Source organism: Prinia subflava, chromosome 7 (assembly GCF_021018805.1).
Source record: "Prinia subflava isolate CZ2003 ecotype Zambia chromosome 7, Cam_Psub_1.2, whole genome shotgun sequence".
NCBI classification, from domain to species: Eukaryota; Metazoa; Chordata; class Aves; order Passeriformes; family Cisticolidae; genus Prinia; species Prinia subflava.
The window spans coordinates 10,271,379-10,296,467 of NC_086253.1; the positions used below are offsets into that span (position 1 = coordinate 10,271,379).

The following is a 25,089-nucleotide window of genomic DNA, read 5'->3' on the forward strand; positions in this document are numbered from 1 at the left end:
GATGGTATTTGGTTGGTTTGGGGTACTTAGGAGATCTGGATTTAGCTCTTTGCGATTTCTCTCCTGGGTGTGTTACCCAGAAGCCTCACATGCTCTAGTGTAAAACGGGGTTAGTGGTGCTTCCTTTCTGCTTCCCATCACACACAGGGAGAACTGAGGACAACAGGGTCCCAACCTGATACTCTCTAAGTGACATCAAAGCACAATTCATAAATATGGACAAACAGTGTAAATAAATGACTGGTGTGCAAAGCATTTCTAAACAGGCTAAATAAAGGCAGAATAGTTATATCATAGAGATGCAAAGGGGTTTCATAACATCAGGGCCCAATTTTCTGTAAGAGAATTTTCTCCTGGGAGAGCCTGTTCCAGTCAGACAGAATAAGCAGGAAAGACGTATTTGTTTAAAAAGAGGTTTACATCACCAGATTCTTTGTGTAAACTTTAATCTCCTTACAGTAGAAACATACACAGTCAAGCCAAAAGTAGTGTAACAATTTTACAGCGAAGCTTACCAGTAAAAATGCAAAACAAGTTTGTATCAAATTCTTTAAAAAACTGTGCATTTCCTCAAACTTAATTTTGTTCAGCACATCGTTTGGATTTCTAGATAAGGCATTAATTCTATAAGAATCATTTACTATATTCCAAAAATCGCATGACCTCGGTGTAACACTCCATAGCCTGACACCATTTTTGCTCCTTTCAATATTGACAGATTTCCTCTACCTGCATGGACGTGGAGCACAGAGGCACGAAGAACAAATACAAGCTTTGCCAAGAACAGGTTCACATTGAAAAAGTTCAATAAAAAGAGAAAGAAAAGCTGATTTTTGCATTGCAATAGTTTGGATCTGCTGCAGCCATGGCTGTAGTTTAAGAATATTTCCCCCTTTATACACCTCCCCACTTCCAGGAGTATTTGGATCTGTCAATAAGCAGAACTGAACCTGCTCTGCATCCCAGGTACAGGAAGCAGGACCCATTTCTACCCAGCTACCCAAAATGTGGTTTTCTCCTCCTCCCCAGAACAAAGTTCTTACGTTTCTTTGAAATTTAGATCTTCTAGAAATGGCATCTTTGAAGTCATTCTAGCTACTACGTACAGAAATGGCTCAGGCAATTAAGTCAGTCCACCTTGTCATTAGTCAAGAGGCAGGATAATTAGTGGAAAGGAGGTCTCTAGTGTTGCAGAGTAAGTGAGTTTAATTAGGGCGAGAGCTTCCCCAGTTGTATTTACATGACCACCTCGGGCTCAATGTTGAAGAGCAGGTCGTCGTTCCCCCGGCGCACCTCGAGCAGCAGCGGCGACTCGCTCATCACGGCCTCCTGCAGGTCGCTGGAGGTCACCAAGGGGCGCCCGTTCACTTTGACGATGATGTCCCCGTCCTGGATCCCTCCTCTGCAGGGGGAAAGAGCGGCAGTGTCGCTGCTGGCCACGCTCGAATAGCACACGGAGCCGGAGTTTGGGAGAGCAGCAGAGAAGATCTCTGCCTTTGTTTGCTACTCCTATCACACACTTTCAGCGAGGTGCCCGTGGGCGGAGGGCGGCATCCCCACCTCTCAGCCTCGCTGGCCAAAGGGGCTGTCACACAGCCTCTCCTCTCCCTGGAGAGCGATGTGACAACACTGGGGATGTTTATGGACACCATCGCCTGTTTGCATGGATGAGCGAGAGAAGGAGACACTGCTGCTTTAGTGTGAACGCTCAGGAAACTCAGAGTCTCCTGGTGACAGCATGCAGGCTGTGCAGGGGAACTGCACAGGAGATTCAGCTGCAGTGGGCATGCAGGATGTGCAGGGGAACTGCACAGGAGATTCAGTGGCAGTGGGCATGCAAGCTGTGCAGGGGAACTGCACAGGAGATTCAGCGGCAGGGAGCATGCAGGCTGTGCAGGGGAACTGCACAGGAGATTCAGTAGCAGTGAGATGCAGGCTGTGCAGGGGAACTGCACAGGAGATTCAGTAGCAGTGAGCATGCAGGCTGTGCAGGGGAACTGCACAGGAGATTCAGTAGCAGTGAGCATGCAGGCTGTGCAGGGGAACTGCACAGGAGATTCAGCGGCAGGGAGCATGCAGGCTGTGCAGGGCAGGGAGCGTGCAGGCTGTGCAGGGCAGGGAGCGTGCAGGCTGTGCAGGGCCGTGGGCATGCAGGCTGTGCAGGGGAACTGCACAGGAGATTCAGTAGCAGTGAGCATGCAGGCTGTGCAGGGGAACTGCACAGGAGATTCAGCGGCAGGGAGCATGCAGGCTGTGCAGGGGAGCTGCACAGGAGATTCAGCGGCAGTGAGCATACAGGCTGTGCAGGGGAACTGCACAGGAGATTCAGTGGCAGTGGGCATGCAGGCTGTGCAGGGCAGTGGGCATGCAGGCTGTGCAGGGCAAGGAGCATGCAGGCTTTGCAGGGCAGTGGTCATGCAGGCTGTGCAGCTGCAGTGGGCATGCAGGCTGTGCAGGGCTGTGGTCATGCAGGCTGTGCAGCTGCAGTGGGCATGCAGGCTGTGCAGGGCTGTGGTCATGCAGGCTGTGCAGGGCTGTGGGCATGCAGGCTATGCAGCTGCAGTGGGCGTGCAGGCTGTGCAGGGCAGTGGGCATGCAGGCTGTGCAGGGCAGTGGTCATGCAGGCTGTGCAGGGCAGTGGGCGTGCAGGCTGTGCTTCTGCAGTGGGCATGCAGGCTGTGCAGGGGGTACAGAGGAGATTCAGCGCAGCCTTTGCACATGCAATGGTTTTCATTGTTGCAGTCTCCGCTGCAGGGCAGCCCCAGCCCCCAGCTGTGCAGGGACCCCGTGCCGAAGGCCAGGTGAGGCTCAGGGGCTGCACTGGGGCTTTGTCCTGAACCAGCACAAGCAACTCCCCCTGAGCTCTGCAGAGCACAGCAAAGACACAGCCGCGGCTGCAGCGGTGCTGCATGCGCTGCACGGAGCGCTCTGCACAGCAAGGACACAGACACGGCTGCAGCGGTGCTGCATGCGCTGCACGGAGCGCTCTGCACAGCAAGGACACAGACACGGCTGCAGCGGTGCTGCATGCGCTGCACGGAGCGCTCTGCACAGCAAGGACACAGACACGGCTGCAGCGGTGCTGCATGCGCTGCACGGAGCGCTCTGCACAGCAAGGACACAGACACGGCTGCAGCGGTGCTGCATGCGCTGCACGGAGCGCTCTGCACAGCAAGGACACAGACACGGCTGCAGCGGTGCTGCATGCGCTGCACGGAGCGCTCTGCAGGGGCAGGGCTGATAGAGACACACAGGGACTTACACAGGGACTGACACACAGCTGACATGGGACATACCTGACACGTGTCATATCTGACACATGACACAGGACACATCTGACACATCACATGTCAAAGGTCAGATCTGTCATGTGTCCTGTGTCACATATCACATGTAACATGTGTCACCTGTTGCATGTCGGATGTGACATGGGCTGTGTGTTGAGTGTAAGATGTGACACGTGTTGTGTGTTGCATGTTAAATGTGACACATGTTGCATGTTATGTGTTGTGTGTTGCACATTATGTGTTGTGTGTCGCACATAAGATGCGACGTTGCGTGTTGGATGTGACATGTGTTGCATATTGCATGTTGTGTTTTCAGTGTGAGACATGTTGAGTGTTGCGTCTTTTCTGATGTGTGTTGCGTGTTGCATGTTGAATGTGACACATGTTGCATGTTGCGTGTTGGATGTGATGCATATTCGTGTTGTGTGCTAAATTATCAATGTAACAAGTGTTACATGTTGTGTGTTGCATGTAGCGTGTTATGAGTTAAATAATACATGTGTCATGTGTTACGTGTTGGATTTGATGCATGTTGTGTGTTGCATGTTGCGTGTTAGATGTGACACATGTGGCGTGTTGTATATTTGATGTGATGTGTGTTACATGTTGTGTGTTCAATGTGACTAGTGTCACGTGTTGCATGTTACTTTTTGATGTGACGCGTGTTGTTTGTTGCAGGTTGCATGTTGCATGTTGGATGTGACGCATGTAGCGTGTTGCGTGTTGAACTTTTAATGTGACATGCATTCCATGTTGCGTGTTGTGTTTTCAATGTGACACGTGTTTCGTGCTGCATGTTGCGTGTTGCGTCTTGGATGTGACGTGTTGCACGTAGCTTATTCTGTGTTGGATGTGATGCGTGTCGAATCTTGCATATTGAATATGATGCATGTTGCATGTTCCGTGTTGGATGTAACGCATGTTGCGTATTGTGTGTTGAGTGTTGATTATGACATGTGTTGCGTGTTGTGTGTTAGATGTGAATCGTGTTGCGTGTTGCGTGTTGCCCGTTAGATGTGATGTGTGTTGTGTGTTGCATGTTGTGTGTTGTGTGTTGATTATGACATGTGACGTGTTGCGTGTTAGATGTGAATCGTGTTGTGTGCTCCGTGTTGCGTGTTGCGTGTCACATGTGATTCGTGTTGTGTGTTGCGTGTTGATTATGACACGTGTTGCATGTTGCGTGTTAGATGTGATTAGTATTGCATTTTGCATGTTGCATGTTGCGTGTTGATTATGACAAGTGTTGCATGTTGCATGTTAGATGTTATTTGTATTGCGTGTTGCGTTTTGCGTGTTGATAAAGACTCGTGTTGCATGTGGCGTATTGCGTGTTGGATGTCATTAGAATTGCGTGTTGCGTTTTGCATGTTGCGTGTTACTTATGACACGTGTTACGTGTTGAGTCTTGCATGTTAGATGTGATTCGTATTGCGTGTTGCATGTTGTGTGTTAAATAGGACATGTGTTGCGTGTTGCGTGTTGCATGGTCAATGTGATTCATTATGCGTGTTGCTTGTTGCATATTGTGCGTTATTGATGAGACGTGTTACGTGTTGCGTGTTAGATGTAAATAGTGTTGCATGTTGCATGTTTTGTGATCCGTGTTGAACGTGATGCGTGTTGTGTGTTGCGAGTTATGACATGTGTTGCGTGTTACGTGTTGTGTGTTAATTATGACACGTCTTACGTGTTGCGTGTTGGATGTGATTAGAATTGCATGTTGCGTGTTGTGTGTTGATTGTGACACGTGTTACGTTTTGCACTTTCAATATTACATGTGATTCGTATTGTGTGCTGCGTGTTGCTGGTTGATTATGACACGTGTTGTGTGTTGCATGTTGATTATGACACGTGTTGGGTGTTGCGTGTAAGATGTGAATAGTGTTGTGTGTTCCGTGTTGCGTGTTGTGTGTCACGTGATTCGTATTGCGTGCTGCGTGTAGCGTGTTGATTATGACACGTTTTCTGTGTTACGTGTTGTGTGTTGATTATGACACATGTTGCGTGTTGCGTATTGATTATGACACATGTTGTGTGTTGCGTGCAATATGTGATTGGCGTTGCGTGTTGCGTGTTGTGTGTTGCATGTTATTTATGACACGGGTTGCGTGTTGCATGTAAGATGTGATTGGTATTGTGTGTTGCATGTTGCGTGTTGCGTATCGATTATGACATGTGTTGCGTGTTACATGTTGCATGTTACATGTGCTTTGTGTTGCGTGTTGCGTGTTGTGTGTTAATTATGAAAGGTGTTGCATGTTGCACGTTGCGTGTTAGATGTGATTCGTATTGCGTGTTGCGTGTTATTTATGACATGTGTTCCATGTTGCGTGTTAGATGTAATTCGTGTTGCGTGTTGATTATGACACGTGTTACGTGTTATGTGTTGCGTGTTAGATGTGATTCGTGATGAGTGTTGCGTGTTGCATGTTGTGTGTTGTATGTGATTTGTATTGCATGTTGCGTGTTGCGTGTTGATTATTACACGTGTTACGTGTTACGTGTTGCATGTTAGATGTGATTTGTGTTGCGTGTTGCATGTTGCAAGTTATGACACGTGTTGCGTGTTGTGTGTTTTATGTGATTTGTATTGCATGTTGCGTGTTGCGTGTTGATTATGACATGTGTTGCGTGTTGCGTGGAAGACTTTTTGGTATTGTGTGTTGCATGTTATTTATGACACGGGTGGCATGTTGTGTGTAAGATGTGATTGGTATTGCGTGTTGCGTGTTGATTATGACGTGTTGCGTGTTGGATGTGAGTCTTATTGCGTGTTCGTGTTGTGTGTTGCGTGTTGCGTGTTTTGTGTTTATGACACGTGTTACGTGTTGTGAGATGCGAATCGTGTTGTGTGTCCGCGTTGCGTGTAGCGCGTCACGTTATTTGTATTGCGTGTTGCGTGTTGCGTGTTGATTATGACACGTGTTGCGTGTTATGTATTGCGTGTTCATTATGACACGTGTTTCGTGTTGCGTGTAAGATGTGATTGGTGTTGCCTGTTGCATGTTGCGTGTTATTTATGACACGGGTTGCGTGTTGCATGTAAGATGTTATTGGTATTGCGTGTTGCATGTTGCGTGTTGTGTATTGATTATGACACATGTTACGTGTTAGATGTGCTTCGTGTTGCGTGTTGCGTGTTGCGTATTGCATGTTAATTATGACAGGTGTTGCATGTTGCACGTTGCATGTTAGATGTGATTTGCATTTAGTGTTGCGTGTTGTGTGTTATTTATGTCATGTGTTGCGTGTTGCCTGTAAGATGTAGTTCGTGTTGCGTGTTGCGTGTTGATTATGACACGTGTTGCATGTTGGATGTGAGTCTTATTGTGTGTTGTGTGTTGCGTGTTGTGTGTTGATTATGACACGTGTTACGTGTTGCGTGTTAGATGTGAATCGTGTTGTGTGCTCCGTGTTGTGTGTTGCGTGTCACATGTGATTCGTGTTGTGTGTTGCGTGTTGATTATGACACGTGTTGCGTGTTAGATGTGATTAGTATTGCATTTTGCGTGTTGCATGTTGCGTGTTGATTATGACAAGTGTTGCGTGTTGCATGTTAGATGTGATTTGTATTGCGTGTTGCATGTTAATTATGACACATGTTGCGTGTTGCGTTATATGTGATTTGTATTGCCTGTTGTTTGTTGCGTGTTAATGATGACACGTGTTACGTGTTGTGTGCCATGTGAATCGTGTTGCGTGTTGCGTGTTTCATGATCCTTGTTGGATGTGACACGTGTTGCATGTTGCGTGTTGATTACAACACATGTTGCATGTTGCGCGTTAGATGTGATTTGTATTGTGTGTTGCGTGTTAATTATGACACGTGTTGTGTGTTGCATGTTGCGGGTTAGATGTGATTCGTATTGCATGTTGCGTGTTGGATGTGATGCATGTTGCATGTTGTGTACACGCAACACGCATCACATCCAACACGCAACAGGCAACACACGTGACATCAAACACACAACAAAAATAACATTTTACATGCAACACGCAACACACAACACGTGTAACATCTAACACTCAACGCACAAGATGCAACACGTGTCGCATCCAACACACAACACGCAACATGCAACATGAATCACATTTTACACGCAACACGGGTCATAATCAACATGCAACACACAACACGTGTGACATCTAACACGCAACACGCATCACATCCAACACACAACACGTGTAACATCTAACACGCAACTCGCAAGATGCAACACGCGTCGCATCCAACCTGCAACACCCAACACGCAACACGCAATATGAATCACATCTAACATGCAACACGCAACACGAATCACATCTAACCTGCAACACGTGTCATAAATAACATGCAACACTCAACATGCGTCACATCCAACACGCAACAGGCAACACAGGTTACATCTAGCACGCAACACACGTGACATCTAACATGGAACACGCAACACGCGTCACATCCAACATGCTACATGCAACAGAAATAACATTTTATACGCAACACACAACACGTGTAACATCTAACACGCAACACGAAACACGCAACATGCGTCGCATCCAACACGCAACATGAATCACATCTAACACGGAACACGCAACACGCATCTCATTCAACACACAACATGCAACACTCGTCACATCCAACACGTAACACAGAACAGGCGTGACATCTAACACGCAACAGGCAACATGCGTGACATCTAACACGCAACACACATCACAGTCGACAAGTAACATGCAACACAAATAACATTTTACACGCAACACACAAAACGTGTAACATCTAACACGCGACACTTTCCACATTCAACACGCAACACGCATCACACTGAAAACTCAACATGCAACACGTGTTACATCCAACATGCAACACGTGTCACATGCCATGCGCAACAGAAAACATGCAACGTTCAACACACAACACAAAACACACAAGACACAACATGCAAGACATGTCACCTCCAACATGCAACATGCAATACATGTCACATTTAACATGCAACACAAAACACATATCACATTTAACACGCAACACTCGTCCCATTCAACACTCAACATGTGTCACATCCAACACACAACATGTAACACATGTCACCTCTGACACATGATATATCTGACATGTGACATGCAACACATGACACATTGATTTCACATGACACATATTACACGTGACACACGACACATTTGATGCATGACAGGTGACACATATGCCTGTGACCCCTGGAGCTTTGTGTGTGCGCAGACAGGCATGTGCGAGGACAGGAGTGTGAGCGAGGACAGGCGTGTGTGCGAGGACAGGCGTGTGCGAGGACAGGCGTGTGCAGCCGTACCTGTGCGAAGGGGAGTTGGGCAGCACCTCGTGCACGTAGATGCCGCTCCTGACGTCGGGGAAGTCGGCGTTGCTGTGCTTCAGCTCCTCCACCAGGCTGCGGGAGAACAGGCACAGGTTTGACTGCGCTGCAAACATGTTTAAATGTTCTGATTGATTGAACCTTGCGGTGACACAGGGGAGGGGATTCAGAAACTCCTCCTTTGCCTGCTGTGCTGTGCTGCACACGGGGGGATTTGAGCTTGGATTCACACAAATTACCCGGGTTAAGAGGGGCAAAGCCCTCACCGTGCAAAGCTCGGTCATTTAATTGTGCATCTCCCGCAAGGATCTCCTTTGGCTCTGCAGGGCAGCACACAGGGCCCTGCGCATGAGCACTGCCAGGGACAAAAGGGTTCCTGCCCAAACAATTAATGCTGGGGACAGTGCAGAAATTCCCTAACTCTTCTGTTTCTTTGATTTCCCAAGTCATTCTTAATTTGTCTTTTTCTAGACCAACAGAGGTTTTGATAACTCCAGAGAGAAGAGCTGGAAATTTCGGATTCCTCGAGTTGTCACCAGCAATTTTTTTTGTGCATCACTTTCTAAAGAGAGAAGACAGGAAGCGGCTGCAAAGCGGAGCCTCTGCAAACATCCCCTCATTTCAGAGGTGGGAACATTATTTCAGTCTGTGTGCAGTGTGGGTTAAAACCAGTCCTAGACAGAAAGAGTTTAAACCAAGACTGGATTATTGGGCTGCCTGCCCTGAAGAACTGCGGTCCCACAGAAGGAAAACACCCAAACGGCTACAGAGCTTCTCTCCATTCAATTTAGTACTGAGGGAGCCAACAGTGGAATAAATACAGCAAACACAACAAGGGCAGAGGTCTTTTCCTGCAAACAGGCCTGCACACATCTCCCACAGCTTTCCCTGATGCTCCAAAAGCAGTGAAATCTCACAGAGTGCTCACAATTCTGCAGAGACACGTTTGAGTTTCTCTCCATCCACCAGGGTAATGCCATTGCACTGATCCACTCCTGAGGACCTGACCCTTCGGGGAGGACTGCAGGGCTTAACTCAAGAGACAAAGATCCTTCACTACAACCCCAGCTGGAAATTGTCTGGTTTAGTTTTGCAGTCCCCTGCCACATTGCAAACATGTCTGCTGCTGGGAAAGAACAGCCTAAGAGCCCTCATTTATCAGCCAAGAACGTAGCTGGGGAATGGCAACACACAAAGAGGGGAAACGCAGTAAGAGCCAGAGGAGAGTGTCCATTCCTGGCTTTGTTAACAAAGCTTCAGTTTGGCACTTCAGTAGCTCCTTCCAGGTAATGGTTGGGCTCCAAACCTCCCACCACACGGCCTGCACTGGCACTGATAAAACACCACACCCTCCATCAGCTCATCTGGCACTCAGAGCCACCGTTTGGTTCAAATGTCACCTAAAACCCGCAGTAACTCCAGGTGTCCTTGTCAAGAACCAAAATCGGTGTTCAGGCTCCTCCTGTTTTCCCTCGCTGTCAGCAGGACATCCACCTCTCTCAGTATTTAGAGGATTTCCAGGTGTCAGAACATCGATTTCACCTCTCTTATTGAAATGCCTGCAGATTTCCTGGAAACCAATGCCCACTTTGGATCTCTGCAGATTTGTAACGAAAGCTGAACGAGGTTCTGAACCCCTCTGCCACATCCTGTGTGCATGAACACACACAGACCCTCCCAAGGCACTTACGCGGGTGTTATCGTCAGCATTCGGATGCCAATGAAACGTTTCTTCCCATCTGAAAGGAACACAGAGGAGATGTAAGAAATTCAGGCAAACACCAACAAAAATACCTGCTCTGATGATCTAAAATACCTGCAAATTGGAACAGAATGCATCAGATTTTAACAAAACTAAACAAAATCACACATATCTGTACTGAAGTTTTTTAAATTATTATTATTAGCCTTGCTGTACAGAATGACAATCCCTATCCCCGAAACTAAGGGTAAGAGAGAAAGCTCATTTACACTCCATAGGAGTTTTTCCTTCAGGAAATTGCTGTGATCTAGTATCATATCAATACAGTAAATGGAAAATTTCATAACCAACTACCATTTAATCTGAAACTGGTCAAGACCCATTTAATCATATGATATTCTCCTTAAAATGTAGAAATAGAATCTAAACAAATTTAAATTTCCACTTTTCGGAGAAAGGGCAATGAAAAGACTCACACTGATCATAATGCAAATGACTTGTTATTTCTACCCAAAGAATAAAAAGCAAATTCAAAAAAAAAAACCCAAAACATGTAGACCTTTGCCAAAATGACCACAAAAATACTCAGAGGGCTGGAGCAGCTCTGCTACGAAGATGGGCTGAGGGAGTCGGGGTTGTTCAGACTAAAGAAGAGAAGGCTCCAGAGACACCTTAATGAAATCTTCCAATATTTAGAGGGGTTTATAAGACAGGACAAAGGGTGATGATTTCCAGCTCAAAGAGGGTGGGTTGGCAGTAGGGATCAGGAAGAACTTTTCAGGATGACAATGGTAACACATTGGAATGTGCTGCCCAGAGAAGAGGTAGATGCCCCAGCTGCCAACACTCAAGGTCAGGTTGGATGGGGCTGTGAGCAACCTGATGTAATTAAAGGTGTCCCTGATCACTGCAAAGGGGTTGGACTAGGTGACCTTTAAAGGCCCCTTCCAGTAGAAACTGTTCTATAATTCCATGATTCGACAGGACTCTGTGGAATTTGAAACGGTGAGAAGTCACTCCTTCAGGAAGAACACCACATTTCTGAAGCTGGCTTTTAGTAAGTCATGACATTGCACAGCTGTCCCATGAAACAAATGCAGTTTGATGGCTTCCTGAAGCGAGTGCTGCAGGACTCATTAAATCTGGCGTGAAACAATATTTCCCCTCACTTGTTCCAGCACAACGACTGCACAAGATCTTTGAGTTTCTCCAGGTTTTCATATGAGGCAAAAGGAGATGTACACAGTCTTCTCTAGCTCTTACTCTTTCCAAGAAAAATACTCCCCACTAAAGGACTTAGTTCTGAATATTGCACATGCCAAATATTCTCATTGTGCTCACTGGAAAGGTTGACCATTAAGCATTGGATTTACTACACTCTGAAAAATCTTGCATCCATAACTGTCATTCCTACTTTGCCCTCAAATGTTTGGCTCTCCTCTATTTTAAAGTAAAACTAACAAGATCAAAATCAGCTATAGTAAGAGTGTCAAGAAGGTCAATTGCTCAGATTTGAAGTCTGAAGAGCTTTGGGCATTACCATGAACCAGCTCATGGTGCTCCTCCAGTCCTCAGGAAGAAATGTAATTTTTCACTTTTTAAAAATATTCAGACATGATAATTCTCTCACCTGAAATGAATCCCCTTGTCCATGCAATGTGGACAGTTCAATAATGAAATTCATTTCATGAGATCATTTCATAAGACAGCAGCTCTGGTGACAGTTTTCTCTTTCCATTAAACAATCTGATGCTGGTCAAATCAGCGAGGCAGAAATTTGCAGAAACACAAAGACATTCCAGAGCCTCAGTTAGGAATGTTTACATGAATGAAAAATGAAAATGAAAGAAGAGACAAAAGAAATTAACTTTGAAGAAACAGAAGAGCAAGAATGAAATACCACAGGAGAAATGACACAAGTGATAAAGGGAATTATTTCCCCAGTGGCTAATGATATATGTCAACAAAAGGCTTTTGGGAAAAAAAAATCTTGCAACTAGACTTATTCGCAGCTAAAATTCTAACTCTACCTTCAGCTTTGGGCAGGTCAAAGTATTATTTCACTTCTGTTCAAACACTGAAATTCAAAAAAGTCTTCTGCCTTCTCTCTGCAGAGGTTTGTCATACTGAAAATAGCAATTCATACAATGAGAGTAGGAGGCAGTATACTTTATTATACAAAAGTACAATAAAAACTACGAGCCATAAGCCATGAGTTACTTTACCAGCAGAGTATAAACTCCTCTCTTTCCGCTCTCCAGACATTTCGTGTGTCAGAATATAAGTAAAAAAAAAAAAAAAAATCAGTCTCTTTGTTTCAATAAAAGTCCATTCCACTGAACTTAACCCAAGTCAAACACCTTCAACAAAACCCAAAGTTTTCAGCAACAGTGATTAGTGGGAATATAACTGTCCATCTTATTTGAAGTACCAGCAGAGACTGAGCAGGCACAGACAACCAGCAGTAGTGTTTTATCATTCCCACAGCACAGGCACGGTGATGTTGGGGCTAAGTGACACTGGCAGAACAGGATGTGGCACCTGGGACTGCCACTGCTATATCACATCTGCTCTGTGAATAGAAAGTCTCCAAACCTGGCATTCTGGCAATTTGTGGAATCATGAGGCAAAAGAAAAAATAATTAGGAAAACTGGAAGAGAGTGATGTCATAAATCTAAGGAGCACGTCACAAGCGTGCAGCCCCAGCAGTAGTTAAAGAAGGTCACAGGTTAGAAGAATCAGGTTCAGCAAATGTGAAACCATTGTGGCTTAAACCTCGAGCACAGCACAGAAGAGAAAGACTCAGATCTCATCTAATTTTTGTAAACACCAGGCCAGGTTAAACACTGATTCCAGAGGTACAAACTTGAGCAAACCAGCCTCAACCACGACTTTAAACCTAAATCTGCTTAGTATTCATAGAAAGTCACAAGCAGCTGACCCCAAGTATCTGGAAGCAGTTCAGTGTTCACAGAAATTGCTGTTCCTCAGTAAGGAAAGCACTTGCCTTGCTGTTAAACTTCATTTATTAGTGCTTGCAACAACAGAGATACAAACCAGACAGAAAAACACCAATTGAAGGCAGAAATGTTTATCACCTATAAACTGTAGCAAAAAGAACTGATAAATCCAAATTAAGTGGTCATGTACTCAAACTTCTATGAGACTGGATAACCCTGGTACAAAATTATACCAAATGCAGCTGATTTCAGTGGGGCCAGGATATCACCAGGTATTCCAAGTGAGGAAATGGATCCTGCACTTCTTACTCAAGCACCAGGCAAAACTTCTACATTTCTGCTAATTCCTTTTGCACCTAACTCATCTTGCAGATTACATGAGCAGCCCTGAAAGCATTTAACAAAGATATTCTACTGCCAAACAGAAAACATGAAAACAGCTCGAGCCTATAATGCTGGACTATGTGCAGTGATCACATATAAATAAATCACATATTTCATATAAACTGCATGGCTGAATTTATTCAGTGGTCTGCATCTATCAGAATCAGCAAGGCTCCTAAGCAACCCTTGTGATTTGTGGTAATTATTATGAGTAATAATCATTGAAATACAAAGGTAAGAATATTGTTTCAACACAACTAATACAAGGTCCTGGGGATGTAAAATGAGGATTTGTGTAAATGAGTTGTTGGGTGTGGCCAATACAGAACTCCCCCATTTCCCCCAGCCCATCTGAAACAACGTTTATTCACTTTTCTACTCACACTACATTAGAGGCCACACTGACCTTTTAGGATAGATTTTTCTCCTTAATACTTTGTCAAATTGCTGACTTATTGACTTCCACTTTAAAGCATCTGTGTGTAAAAGACTTTCCTAGTTTTACTGTTCGGCTCAAGTCTAAACTAGGAATAGATAGAGCCAAGACCAAAATGGAGAAATTCGTAAAAAAAAATTAAAAAGAAATAGAATCAATCAATGCTTAAGTATGTAGTTAACTTACAGATATAAACACAATACACAGATGCCTAAAACTGAGATACAGATGGAGATACTTAACTTCATTCAACAAGACTTCCTAATTATGAAAGGACATTAACCTCATTACTGGTAACCCCAAAATTGGCAAAGGCTTTCAGATCATTCAACAGACAAACATCTCCATAAAGGCTGTGGCAAATCTTTGGTCAAAAATACATTAGGTGCTATAATATATTACCAATGCATTAGGTAATACAGAATGCATAGAGAACACAATCAGTGCAAATTCTGCATTCACGTGACAGCCTTTCCTTTTCCCCTGCTCTCCAGTCCTGTTCTTTAACAGATCAGATATTTGCAGTTATATATAATGGATGAGATTTAAAAAATACATGCCTCCTATTTAAAACAGTTATCAACTGAGATTCAATAGACTAAAGGCCAGCTCATTAAACAATTGAGTATCTACCATGCCAGAATACATCTGGAAAGAGCGGTACCCTAAGGGAGTGTTATCATCTTCAGGCAATATGATATTAAGAGTAAAATTGTAATACCCATCAACTTCTTTCCATGACCTAATTGTACCATAAGGGAGGATCCCACTACTGAAACATAACTGGAAGAAAACATGATAAAAACATCCCTAAAATTCTGTTTACGTAAATTCATTATGCCAAAAAATAGCAACTGTACAATAAACTTGAGAACTATTACTAAAGGCATAAGAAATGCAAATTATGTCTCAAATATGTGGTGAAGATATCTCCTAGAAACTCTCTCTACGCATCAAGGGCTTTAAATGACTGTTCTGCCACAGCAAAATTATAAGATGTACTTCAGAGAAGCAAAAGAAAAATAAAATAAATAAAAACATAGCCTGTGCCCCAGGACATTTGAAGCAGTGACAGTCACACAGACATTAAGAGAAAGTGTGACTCCTTTTGATTAGGGAATTATGTGGCACAGTTAAAAAATAAAAATCTGTGTGTTACAATCATGGTAGGAGCTTGAATCTTTCACAATTTTTGTTTAGGGTTCTTCCAGGGGCAAAGCTGTCTCTGGGCCTTTAGCAGGGCTCATCATTCTGTGGAGGTGACTGATTTCAGTGGTGACACCTCAAAGCTCCACTGACTTTCCAGCCCCAGTCACCAGGAGATGCTGGGCTCTGCAGAAGTTGAGTTCATGTCCCCAGGCCAGGCCTGCAGGCTGAGCCACTGCTCCTCCCTGCATTGGGAGGAGCAATTTGGTTCTAAAGGGTAACATCACCAATGAGACACCTGCTTGTCTCAGAAACCAACAGTAAATTAGTAACCAGGGTGAATAAGTAAGTTTTTTTTGACATGTTGATTGAAACAAAATTATATCAGCTACGTTAAAATGCACTTCTCAGCATATGATAACAACTTTTTTTCGTCTACTCCCACCCCTCCTCCCAAATCAACAGTGAAAACAATATAATTTGTGGAATTCAGGAAAACACAGCTGAGGGGACCCATCAGGTCTGTGATGCTTTCATACATACAAGCAGATGCATCACTTTAAAACCGCTGACTAAGGGAAATTTCTGAAATGACAGTATCTGAGAGGACAATGGTGTAGGGAAACAACCCTGGCATCAGGAATGGGATGAACTCAGGAGAAGACAAGATTAATAACAAAAAGATCCAAGAGAAGAGGCAGCAGCAGCCAACACTCATGGTAAAAGATGAGTAGTAGGGTGTGGATAGATAAATTGGCGAGTGAAAGAGTAAGGAAGGTTTGGCCTGGATGCAGCATTACTAGCTTTGGCTGTGCAGCCTGATGTATGACATCTAAAACAGGGTGACAGATATGGTGCAGGCATGTGAAAAAAGTCTAAAGTACTGTAGTTTTCATTGCCAATATGCTTAGATTTATATGCTCTCTGCTGCAGAGGCCTTTCTTTCTTTTTGCCTCTCTCCCATCTTCCCATGTATTTCTTCACAAATTAGAAACAGCCCTTCATCCACCAGGGCCTGAGAGCCTGTCACAGTATCTGATTATATAGCACTGACATACATGACCATGATAAAATATAGGTCAGGCTCTGTGGATTACACCCTACCTGTGGACAGGTGCTTTAAAAAGTTTTTACTTTATTTTCTACAATATACTTTAATCTTTTTGCTTGGACAATAAATGAAAAGAGAATAAAACTCCTTAAACAAGTGATCATCTGTTGTCGAGATCATTTGAGCCAGTGATGATTCATCTGTGTCCTCACTATCCCCAGAGGCCCTATTTCCCATATTTATACAGATACTGTCTGCTCTTTGGGGGTGTGAGTAATAAAAAGTCTCTCCCACTTCTGAGAGATTGTTTGCTATTTCCCAGTCTGTGATGCTCTATACTGGAAAAGGATGCTGCTCCTTTCAGTAGTTGGATCCCAGCCCCATGGCTTTTGGCACTTCACCTGGATCAGGATAACTGGAAGGTGCCTCTGTTTCTTGCAGACCTTACCTTTACTTTGTTTGTCATGTGACTCTGTGAGAAACTGAGTGATACGGTCTGAAGGAATAGCAAAAGAAATTCCAGCTGTGACCTTCAAGGTGTTAATCCCAATCACTTCACCATCCTGTTGAGACAACACCCAATTAAATTTGTTCCTAAGTGCAAGATTCAGCTCCCTGCCTAGCATTTCATGTTAAAAGCTGGTGTAAGAAATTTTAAAGTGTTGTAATCACTCAAGAAATAAACACTACTTATAAGGGAGGATCTGGGCTTTGATTCATCATTTCACATTTAACTGTGACGGCCAGAGAGATGACAGTACAGTGTGTTCATCCAAGGTCCATCCCAGCACTCAGCAAGAGATTCCCTCTGCCAAGTGGGCAGTGGAGTCACTAGCACCACTACAGTCACCAGTCACTGACCTGCAAAACCAGTGCTGATGTAAAGCAATCTGCTTTGATAGAATTGTGTGAGTTTACCAGGTCCCACCTCTGTCGTGCATCCCAGGTTTCACAGTGTGAACGAGCGTAACTGCTCCTTCCAGATCTCACATTCCTCACTGCTATGTAAAATTTTCTGGGCTCAATGGGGAAATGTTTTCCTGTGGTGAACTGGGACCTAATTTGCATATTCTGCATTAGCTTCAGGCTGTCTACCATAGCTAAATGAATGGAAGTTGGAATGATCTATGAATCTTTCCAAAAGAACATTCTCCCACTAACTCGAAACCCGCTCTTGAAACAAAACCAACCAACCAATAAAATCAAGTCACACTAACTTACCAGATTCACTAGAGGTCCTCCAGAGTTGCCATACTGTAAAAATGACATAAGGGAACAATCAATTAATACTTAACTGTTGGAAATGTAATTCTCATTACAAACAGTACTTATTTTATAAGTAAAAGAAAGACAGGAGGTCGTTTCTTAGGCAGCACTGACAGACACAGTATTGATCACAGAAGATTACAAGCAGGTCTTATCCTACCCCTCTCATGATTATAAGTTTTGTTCTTTTCAGAAACAGGCCTTAAGTTAGGAGCCACTCCAAATAGGCAGACCCTAAGTTTAAGACATTGAATAGCTAAAACTAGTATTTTGCTTCTTCCAAAGCCCGTCAGAACAAGGTTTTGAAATAATTAATTGTTACTTAAAGTTATACTCCAGTGAGGTGCTTGTACAATTTTTGTTCTACTCATCACTTTGGTTTGCAACACTATCAGTCTCTCATTCTCCACTGGAGCAGAACACAGTGGTTCACGTATTTATTCACAGCATACTGCTATGAGGTAGCTACTACATAAGGATTGATTTAGTAACTACAGACACATAGAGTTCTCTAGGGAAGGCACAGTGCAGCTCTGAGCAGCCCAAAATTACCTAATAACTAATGGCCTTTAAAGGAAACATGCAACAGGACCACAGGAAATGAGAGCTGGGGAAGTTGCTTGTCCATCTTCATGCTGGCTCAACACTTTGTTTTTGAGTGAGGCCAGGGTTTTCGAGTAGGTTTGCAAAACAGCCAAGAGCAGCAACTTACCACTCAAAAGAAACAAAAGCTAAGTGATGTATGACAGAAAAGTGAGACACAAACTGTTTACACTTAGATAGCACTTGGCAAACTTATAAATTCTTAGAGGAATAAAATAGACATTAAAGTTTATAAAACAGCTTCAAAGCTCAAATTTCAACAAATAGATCAGTTCCTTATATTGTATCTCTGCAGTGACCAGAGGCTGCACTCTTGATTTTTATGTCTGACTGGCACAAAGAAAGGAAGAGAATGATTTTCCAGCCTTGCTCAGCACATCTCATTCATGTGTCTTCTGCTTGAAGGACGTGAAAGACCCTCAGTTCCATTTAGAACCTATGGCCCTGTTTTCTCCTGCCCCATGTTACTGCAGTCCCAGCACTTCTCAAAAGGCAGCTGCATGCACATTCCTGCAGGAAAGTCTTGGATGAGCCACAGGAATGCTCTGAACAGACCAGAGCTCTCAAACTCCTCCCATTCTCAGGAGAAAACCAGTGCATTAGCTAAGCACAAAGCATCCTTATGCCAGGGACCATCTTCATATTTTGTGGTCTCAGATGGCAAAGAAATTCAAACTCAGTGTCATTTTCCTCACCTCATGTGCTCTCACTCTTCCTTTGGCCCAGCATTATCTGACACACTCTGCTAACCCTTGTCATAACCTGCTCATTAGTTTTGGAGGGCAGCAAATGTCTAAGTACACACACAAGGAAGGAGCCTGTGCTTGAAAAATGTGTACAGGCAAGAAGTCAAGAATCCCATGTTCTAATTCTGTCTCGGCCACCAGTTCAGTGTGTGCTCCCAACTAACCCCATCCTGCCTCAGTTTTCCTTATTCTCCTTGCACAGCTGAAGAGAGTAATTCCAATTAAATGTCTGGAGAGGTTCAGCTCCTGGGTCATACAAAAGCTTTTAGAAAAAGCTCACTTTTATGTCATATCTTAGCACTAAAAATAATTACCCTCTTTTTTGCTCCCCTCACAATTTCTCTCAACAAGTCTGTGACAATTACCATTTGTGAAGCACTTCGTTTGTGTAAAACACTCAGTGTTATTTCTCTTTATGTCAAATTTGATATTAATGTCCAACAAATAAATCCTGAAAACATATTCCTTTCTATGTTCAACAGATTTAAAGTACAAAATTTCAGGCCATTTTCCATCTCAGATGTGTGCAGTGCTCTTTTTAGAAGCAGTACAAGCTAAACACACACCCAAGGACTTCAGTTAAGCTCTTTGGATCAAGCTGCTCTGAAGAAGTATTATTTTAATGTATTTCTATATAACATGCAGTGCTAGTACCCTTAGCTCCGAACTGTACCACAAACTTTATGCTATTTTACACTTTGATTCTTGTTTTGATTATGTGATGTGCAAAGGGAAAACAAGAAAAGAAACAAAACCCCCAGTCCTCTCCTCATGTTCTTACCTGGGTGTCCTGTCATGAAACTGAAGCACATACTCTCAATTTGACTACTCCATCTGGTTCTAATGGATGGAGATGAAAGAAATTTCAGCTCTATTCTACAGCTTCCTTGACCAGAGCAACTCAGCAAGGAGAGAGAGAAATGTTTTGATTTACTGCTGGTTGATATGGATGCCTTAAGTTTTAGCTTTCATGTTTTCCAGATTCTGTACTGCATTAATATATAACTCTGAACTTCATATGAAGTGTTAGCAAGTTCTCTTCACAGTGTAATTAGACAAAACAATCCTTTTCCAGCCCAGGAACCAAGGACACCTTTGCAGCTTCAGGCCCAAAAAGTATAAACAGCGAATTGAGGAGAGCAGTCTGGGAGGATGGGACTTCACAACCTGAAGCTGTAATTGGACAATTAACCCCAATGTGTAAATGGACCGAAACTTATAAAAAAATGAAAATGTGTGACCCGGAGTCCATCTTGGGTGTAGCTCCAGCCAGGCTCTGCCCAAGGTGCATCCTTTGAAGGCCTTTTTAATAAATACCTTCTTTACTCCTTTAACACTGTCTAGCCTCGCCTCTAGGCAGCCTCTCAAGGCATCAATACAACCATGTTACTGCATGAGATTTACAGAATTAACAGCGTCTGACCTGTGCAGCGTCCTCACAAACAACCTCAAAGGGAGAACTTTTATTTATCACGCGCGTCACAACACTGCCTGAATGCAACTTACAGCCACTGCATAGGCTTTGAAAAGAGAAGAGTTTCACTGACATTCAACAAAGCTGCTTGTATTGAGTGGATTCATCTCTCAGGGCAGGCAGAGGTGGGGACGGCCTGTGAAGTGGAACCCATGTCACGCTTACGTTGATGATGGCGTCTGTCTGGATGTAGTCCATGTCCGAGTCGCGCAGGCCCAGCTCCTTTCCGTCCCGCTGAGCCGTGCTGACGATTCCCGTCGTCACCGTGTTCTGTAAGGCAAAGGGGCTTCCGATCGCCACCACGAATTCTCCTGGCCTCAGATCAGCAGAGTGGCCCAGTAACAACACTGGCAGCTTTTTCTTCAGTAAACACAGAGAGAAAGAAACAGGCATTAGTTCATATTTGAAAATAACCTGATCGCAAAGATCAACACCTAGCAAAAAGTTAGGAACAAACACTCTCCATTACATTAATGAAGGAGCCGCTCACTATCCTACACCCAAAACTTATGCTAGGAGGGTTGCTGCTTTAAACTGTCTTTAAAAACAATTATCTGTAGTTCCTTGCAGGTTCATGGAGAAAAAAAGGGCATCAAAATTTCCCTGTTTTCCAGCAGATTGTTCCCTCCTCCTAAAAACAGCACACAAACCAACCATGGACCAGCTGTGGGCTGCCACTCTCTGCATTATGCCTCACCTTGCAGTCCATGCATACTGGCACAAAGCTTAGAAAGATTAGCCTGGGTATTTAGGTAAAGATAACAGGATTTTGACACATATTAAATGAGTGGCACTTTTTTCTTCATTTTTTACAGTTCCTAGCACAGAAGACAAAGTAATTTAATTCTAGTGGAAAAATTTCCAGACCTGTATTTTAGTACATTGTTTTCCACGGATACTTCTAAGGAATCCTTAAACATCTATTCTAGTCAATCACTTTGTACTAAGCTAAATTAAGACATAGAGTTCCCAAATGTAGTAATTTTTCTGTTTATGTCACTCACCTTAGGGTGAATCTTTATTGTTGCAATGTCAGATTTCTTGTCAATGTCTTTGATGGTTGCTTCATAGGTATCGCCATTCTGGAGCTGTACCTTCAGCTGTTGTCTCCCTGAGATTGCATTTGTGCTTGACACCACGTGGGCATTGGTCACAATTAAACCAGAATCAGACATAATAAACCCAGATCCACTGGAAAGGGGAACATTTCGACCAAAGAGAGGGTGCCTGTACAAAAAGCAAGCAAATCTGTGTCATAAGAGAAACCAGCTTAAGAGAAGATTGTATTAGATGACATTTACCACCTTTCACCCTGAGAATTAAATTTAAAAAGAAATTACAAAGAAAGGATCCCTTCCTGAAAGTTGTGACTGGGTTTAGTCAGTCAGGGGGATAGGAACTGAGGTTTACAATCAGTAGGGTCCTTTTCCTTTGGTTTCCAATTCCATCCTTATAGAGTTCCTTGCACAGAGGATATGTGACAAAAAAGGAAGAATGAGCCCATCTGATCCCTCTGATAATCAATTCTATACTGAGAATTGATTATCAGAGAGATACAGTGACAGGAAATAATAAAGCTGAAAAGTGAACTGATTGTCCAATGGGAAAAGGGGAAGGAGGAACCTTGCAGCTGGACAGAGGCATAAAGGAAGAGAGGAGGTCTAAGGGGATTACGAAGCCCAAGTGCAGACTGGGTGGAAAAAGCATGTCTGGAAACCAAAATTACGAGGAATGTGAAAGAAAAAATGAAAAACACTAACAATGAGTGAAACTTGGTGGGAAACAACACGTGCTGCAATATAGACAGGTAAAAGACTGTACAAACTGTTTAAGGCATTATGAATTTTCTCTGTGAGCAACTGCTGCAACGACCTTAGCAACATAAAGTTCCTGCATAGCAGATGATGAGAAAAGGCCCAGAAAGTCTTTCTTCCAAGACATGGTCCTGGTTAGGATATTATTTGAAAATTCTGGGCTATTTAGCAATAAACAATTGGAGTAAATCCCAGGAAAAAGTAGTATCAAAATTAGCACCCAGCAAACAGCTGGGCAAACATTTACTTATAGGGAAAGAACAATCTTAACTACATGTGCAAAGATCTTAAGCATCTTCAGCTGTAACATCCTCTGAAAGGACAATCACCATGTACATGAAATGACATCTCCTGATTATCTCCTGCATTATTATACTTGATTATCTTGATTTTGCATATTAAAAAAAGCCTACAAAATTCTCCAACAAACTCTTATATCTGTGGAAATTGAGAGGACACCAGGAAAAAAGGTATTCCCATGCAATATTTGCAGCAATTTTTTATGACTGCAGGTTGTTCTGAGGACTCATATTTAACTCCCAGGTTGCTTTGAGCACTCAGTGCTGATCTTGCCACCTCAGCTTCAGCATCCTGAATATTGGTAATGTTCTCATCAAGAAATTTAGTACATTTCTTTCCTATCAGAAGTCATTTCTGTGTTTAGATAGGCTACATCTCCTCAACATTCTACCTCTTAATGCTCTTCCTGCTGAAATAAAATCATCTCCCATTCAAAGTTGAAAAATTAACAATAAGCCATTTTTTTCCAGCTTGCTCTCTGAATATATATATATACATGTGTATATATATATGTGTGTGTGTGTTTATATTTAAACTGAGACAACAAATACAGTCCAACAACCAACACATTTTAATGAAGGCTGAAGAGATATCCAAAACTGAGATAGACTTATTTTAGGGTAGACAGTATATAAGCCCATTAGAATAGATGTACTGAACAGGAACAAAACACACAGATGTGTCGGTCTCTAGAGAAACAGGTCTGCTGTGATGTTTTAGAACATTTTGTGAATGCCACTAATTCAAAAGGAAATTTACTATACTGTAGACCTTTGTTAAACAGTGTAACTAAAACGAAGAATTGAAAGTGTTACCTGAGGAAAAGTTCGATGTGCACAACTGCAGGTGCAATCTTTTCCACCACATCAGCTATGAAGTTGAATTTGTATCGTGGGCTGCTGGACTGTAGGTGACCTATACTAGCAGAAAGAATTGGATATGTTAATAAGACAATAAATTTTTTTATCAAGTAGGCAAGATGAACCTGCCTTGAATTGGTCTGTTTCTCCTAGAAACTAGAACAGCTTCCAAACAGTACTAGAAAAGGAATCAAAGTCATTGAGATTGTTCAAACATACCTAGCATTCTGTGTGATCCTGAAAAATCAAACATCAGCATCACTGAGCTCCAAGTTCTGTTCTTTGGAAGTCTACAAGCTCTGTCCTGAGCATTCTTCTGAGGACAACTACTTGTTATCATCCAAGACACAGTGTCCTAAGATAGGTCAGGCTGAGAAGGACCATAGGAGGTCTCTAGTCCTACCTCCTGCTCAAAGCCACATCAGCTACAAAAGGAAACAGAGCTGGGACTTGCAAAACTCCAAGGATGGACACTCCAGAAGCTGCCTGGAAAACCTGCCCCATTGCTTCACTGTCCCCCTGATGTATAAGCTTTTCCTAGTTTTGTAAAAAACATAGAATGTTAATTCGTGTTCTTATAGGTTATGGTATGTAAAAAATCATAAGTAACCACCGTAAATATGTTATATGAAAATATAACCTTAATTCCAGCCCTCCTTGGAGCTCACTGATACTGAAGCAGGCACCACCCTGGAATTACCATTTAAGAAAAGACAAAGAATTGCCGGGAAATCCGGACTCCGTCGTTAGCATCAGAAAGGAGGACACACTAAGACAAGCAATCAGTTCTCCTCCCGTGGACAGCAGAGCTATCAGAGCACCATCATCATGGAGATCTCTGGAGACGAACGCCTCTCCATTCACAAACCCCGGGTTCCATTCACCCACCAGAAGCCCAAAATTAGCACCTCGCACTACCAGAAGAAAATCTTTTCAGCCGACCAACGACGACTATGAATTCGAATAACCAGTCCCGGGAACAAAAAGACTGTGGAAAAATCTTATGCCAGGGGCAAAATACAGTGTATAAAACCTCGAACGAGGCCAATTAGTGAACTTTGAGAAAGCGCCAGTGTGCCAGATCCTGCGTCCCGGTTCACCCTTTGACGATTCCCCGGGTCATCGTCAACGTAATTCCGCTGGGGGCTTTTACCAAAATGCTGTTACTTAATCTTTCAATAAACCAAATCATATTTTCAATTAGACTGTTAGATTAGCATCTATAACAGTTTCAAGTCTGAACTTGTTGAGCTCATGCCCCTTGTCTCTCAGCCTCCCATTAGCACCTCTGTACAGATGTGGCGTGCAGGGAGGCTGCTCTCACCTCCTCCTGAAGCTCTGCCTTTCCCAAGGCTGAACAGGCCCAGCATCCTCAGTTTCTTCTCATAGGAGATGTGTCCAGTCCCCCCAACCATCCTCATCACCTTCTGAACTCACTCTAGTTTGTCAATGCCTTTCTTGGACTGAGGGATCCATAACTGGATGCAGCATTCCAGATATGGTCTAACAAGTGCTGAGTAACACAGCTGCAGGATTTCAGAGCCAAGATTAGAACTTAAATTCTAATTGTTTAAGTAGACACATTAGAAACCTACTTTAAATTACAACCTTTGCACCTAAAACTTTTTGCAAATTCATGTTTAAGCTGTCACATGCAGCTGGGCCTAGCAATAAATAACTAAAATATCTGACAAAAGCCAGTAGGGTGCTGCATTAAACAGCACTA

The 25,089-nt window shown here is 43.3% G+C and overlaps 1 protein-coding gene across 1 annotated transcript in view; it reads right to left on the bottom strand.

Moving 5' to 3' along the window:
- Nucleotides 1–429: 429 nt before the first annotated feature.
- HTRA3 (HtrA serine peptidase 3) overlaps nt 430–25,089 on the bottom strand; it is a 32,209-nt gene continuing 7,549 nt past the window's right edge. The window contains exons 2-9 of the mRNA XM_063401558.1: nt 23,319–23,418; nt 21,394–21,616; nt 20,555–20,749; nt 17,522–17,554; nt 16,749–16,863; nt 10,311–10,359; nt 8,600–8,695; nt 430–1,402 (exon numbers count right to left, since the gene is read on the bottom strand). Of these exons, the coding sequence (XP_063257628.1) occupies nt 1,237–1,402; nt 8,600–8,695; nt 10,311–10,359; nt 16,749–16,863; nt 17,522–17,554; nt 20,555–20,749; nt 21,394–21,616; nt 23,319–23,418 (977 nt within the window). The 3' untranslated portion in view covers nt 430–1,236. The remainder of the gene's footprint in view (nt 1,403–8,599; nt 8,696–10,310; nt 10,360–16,748; nt 16,864–17,521; nt 17,555–20,554; nt 20,750–21,393; nt 21,617–23,318; nt 23,419–25,089) is intronic.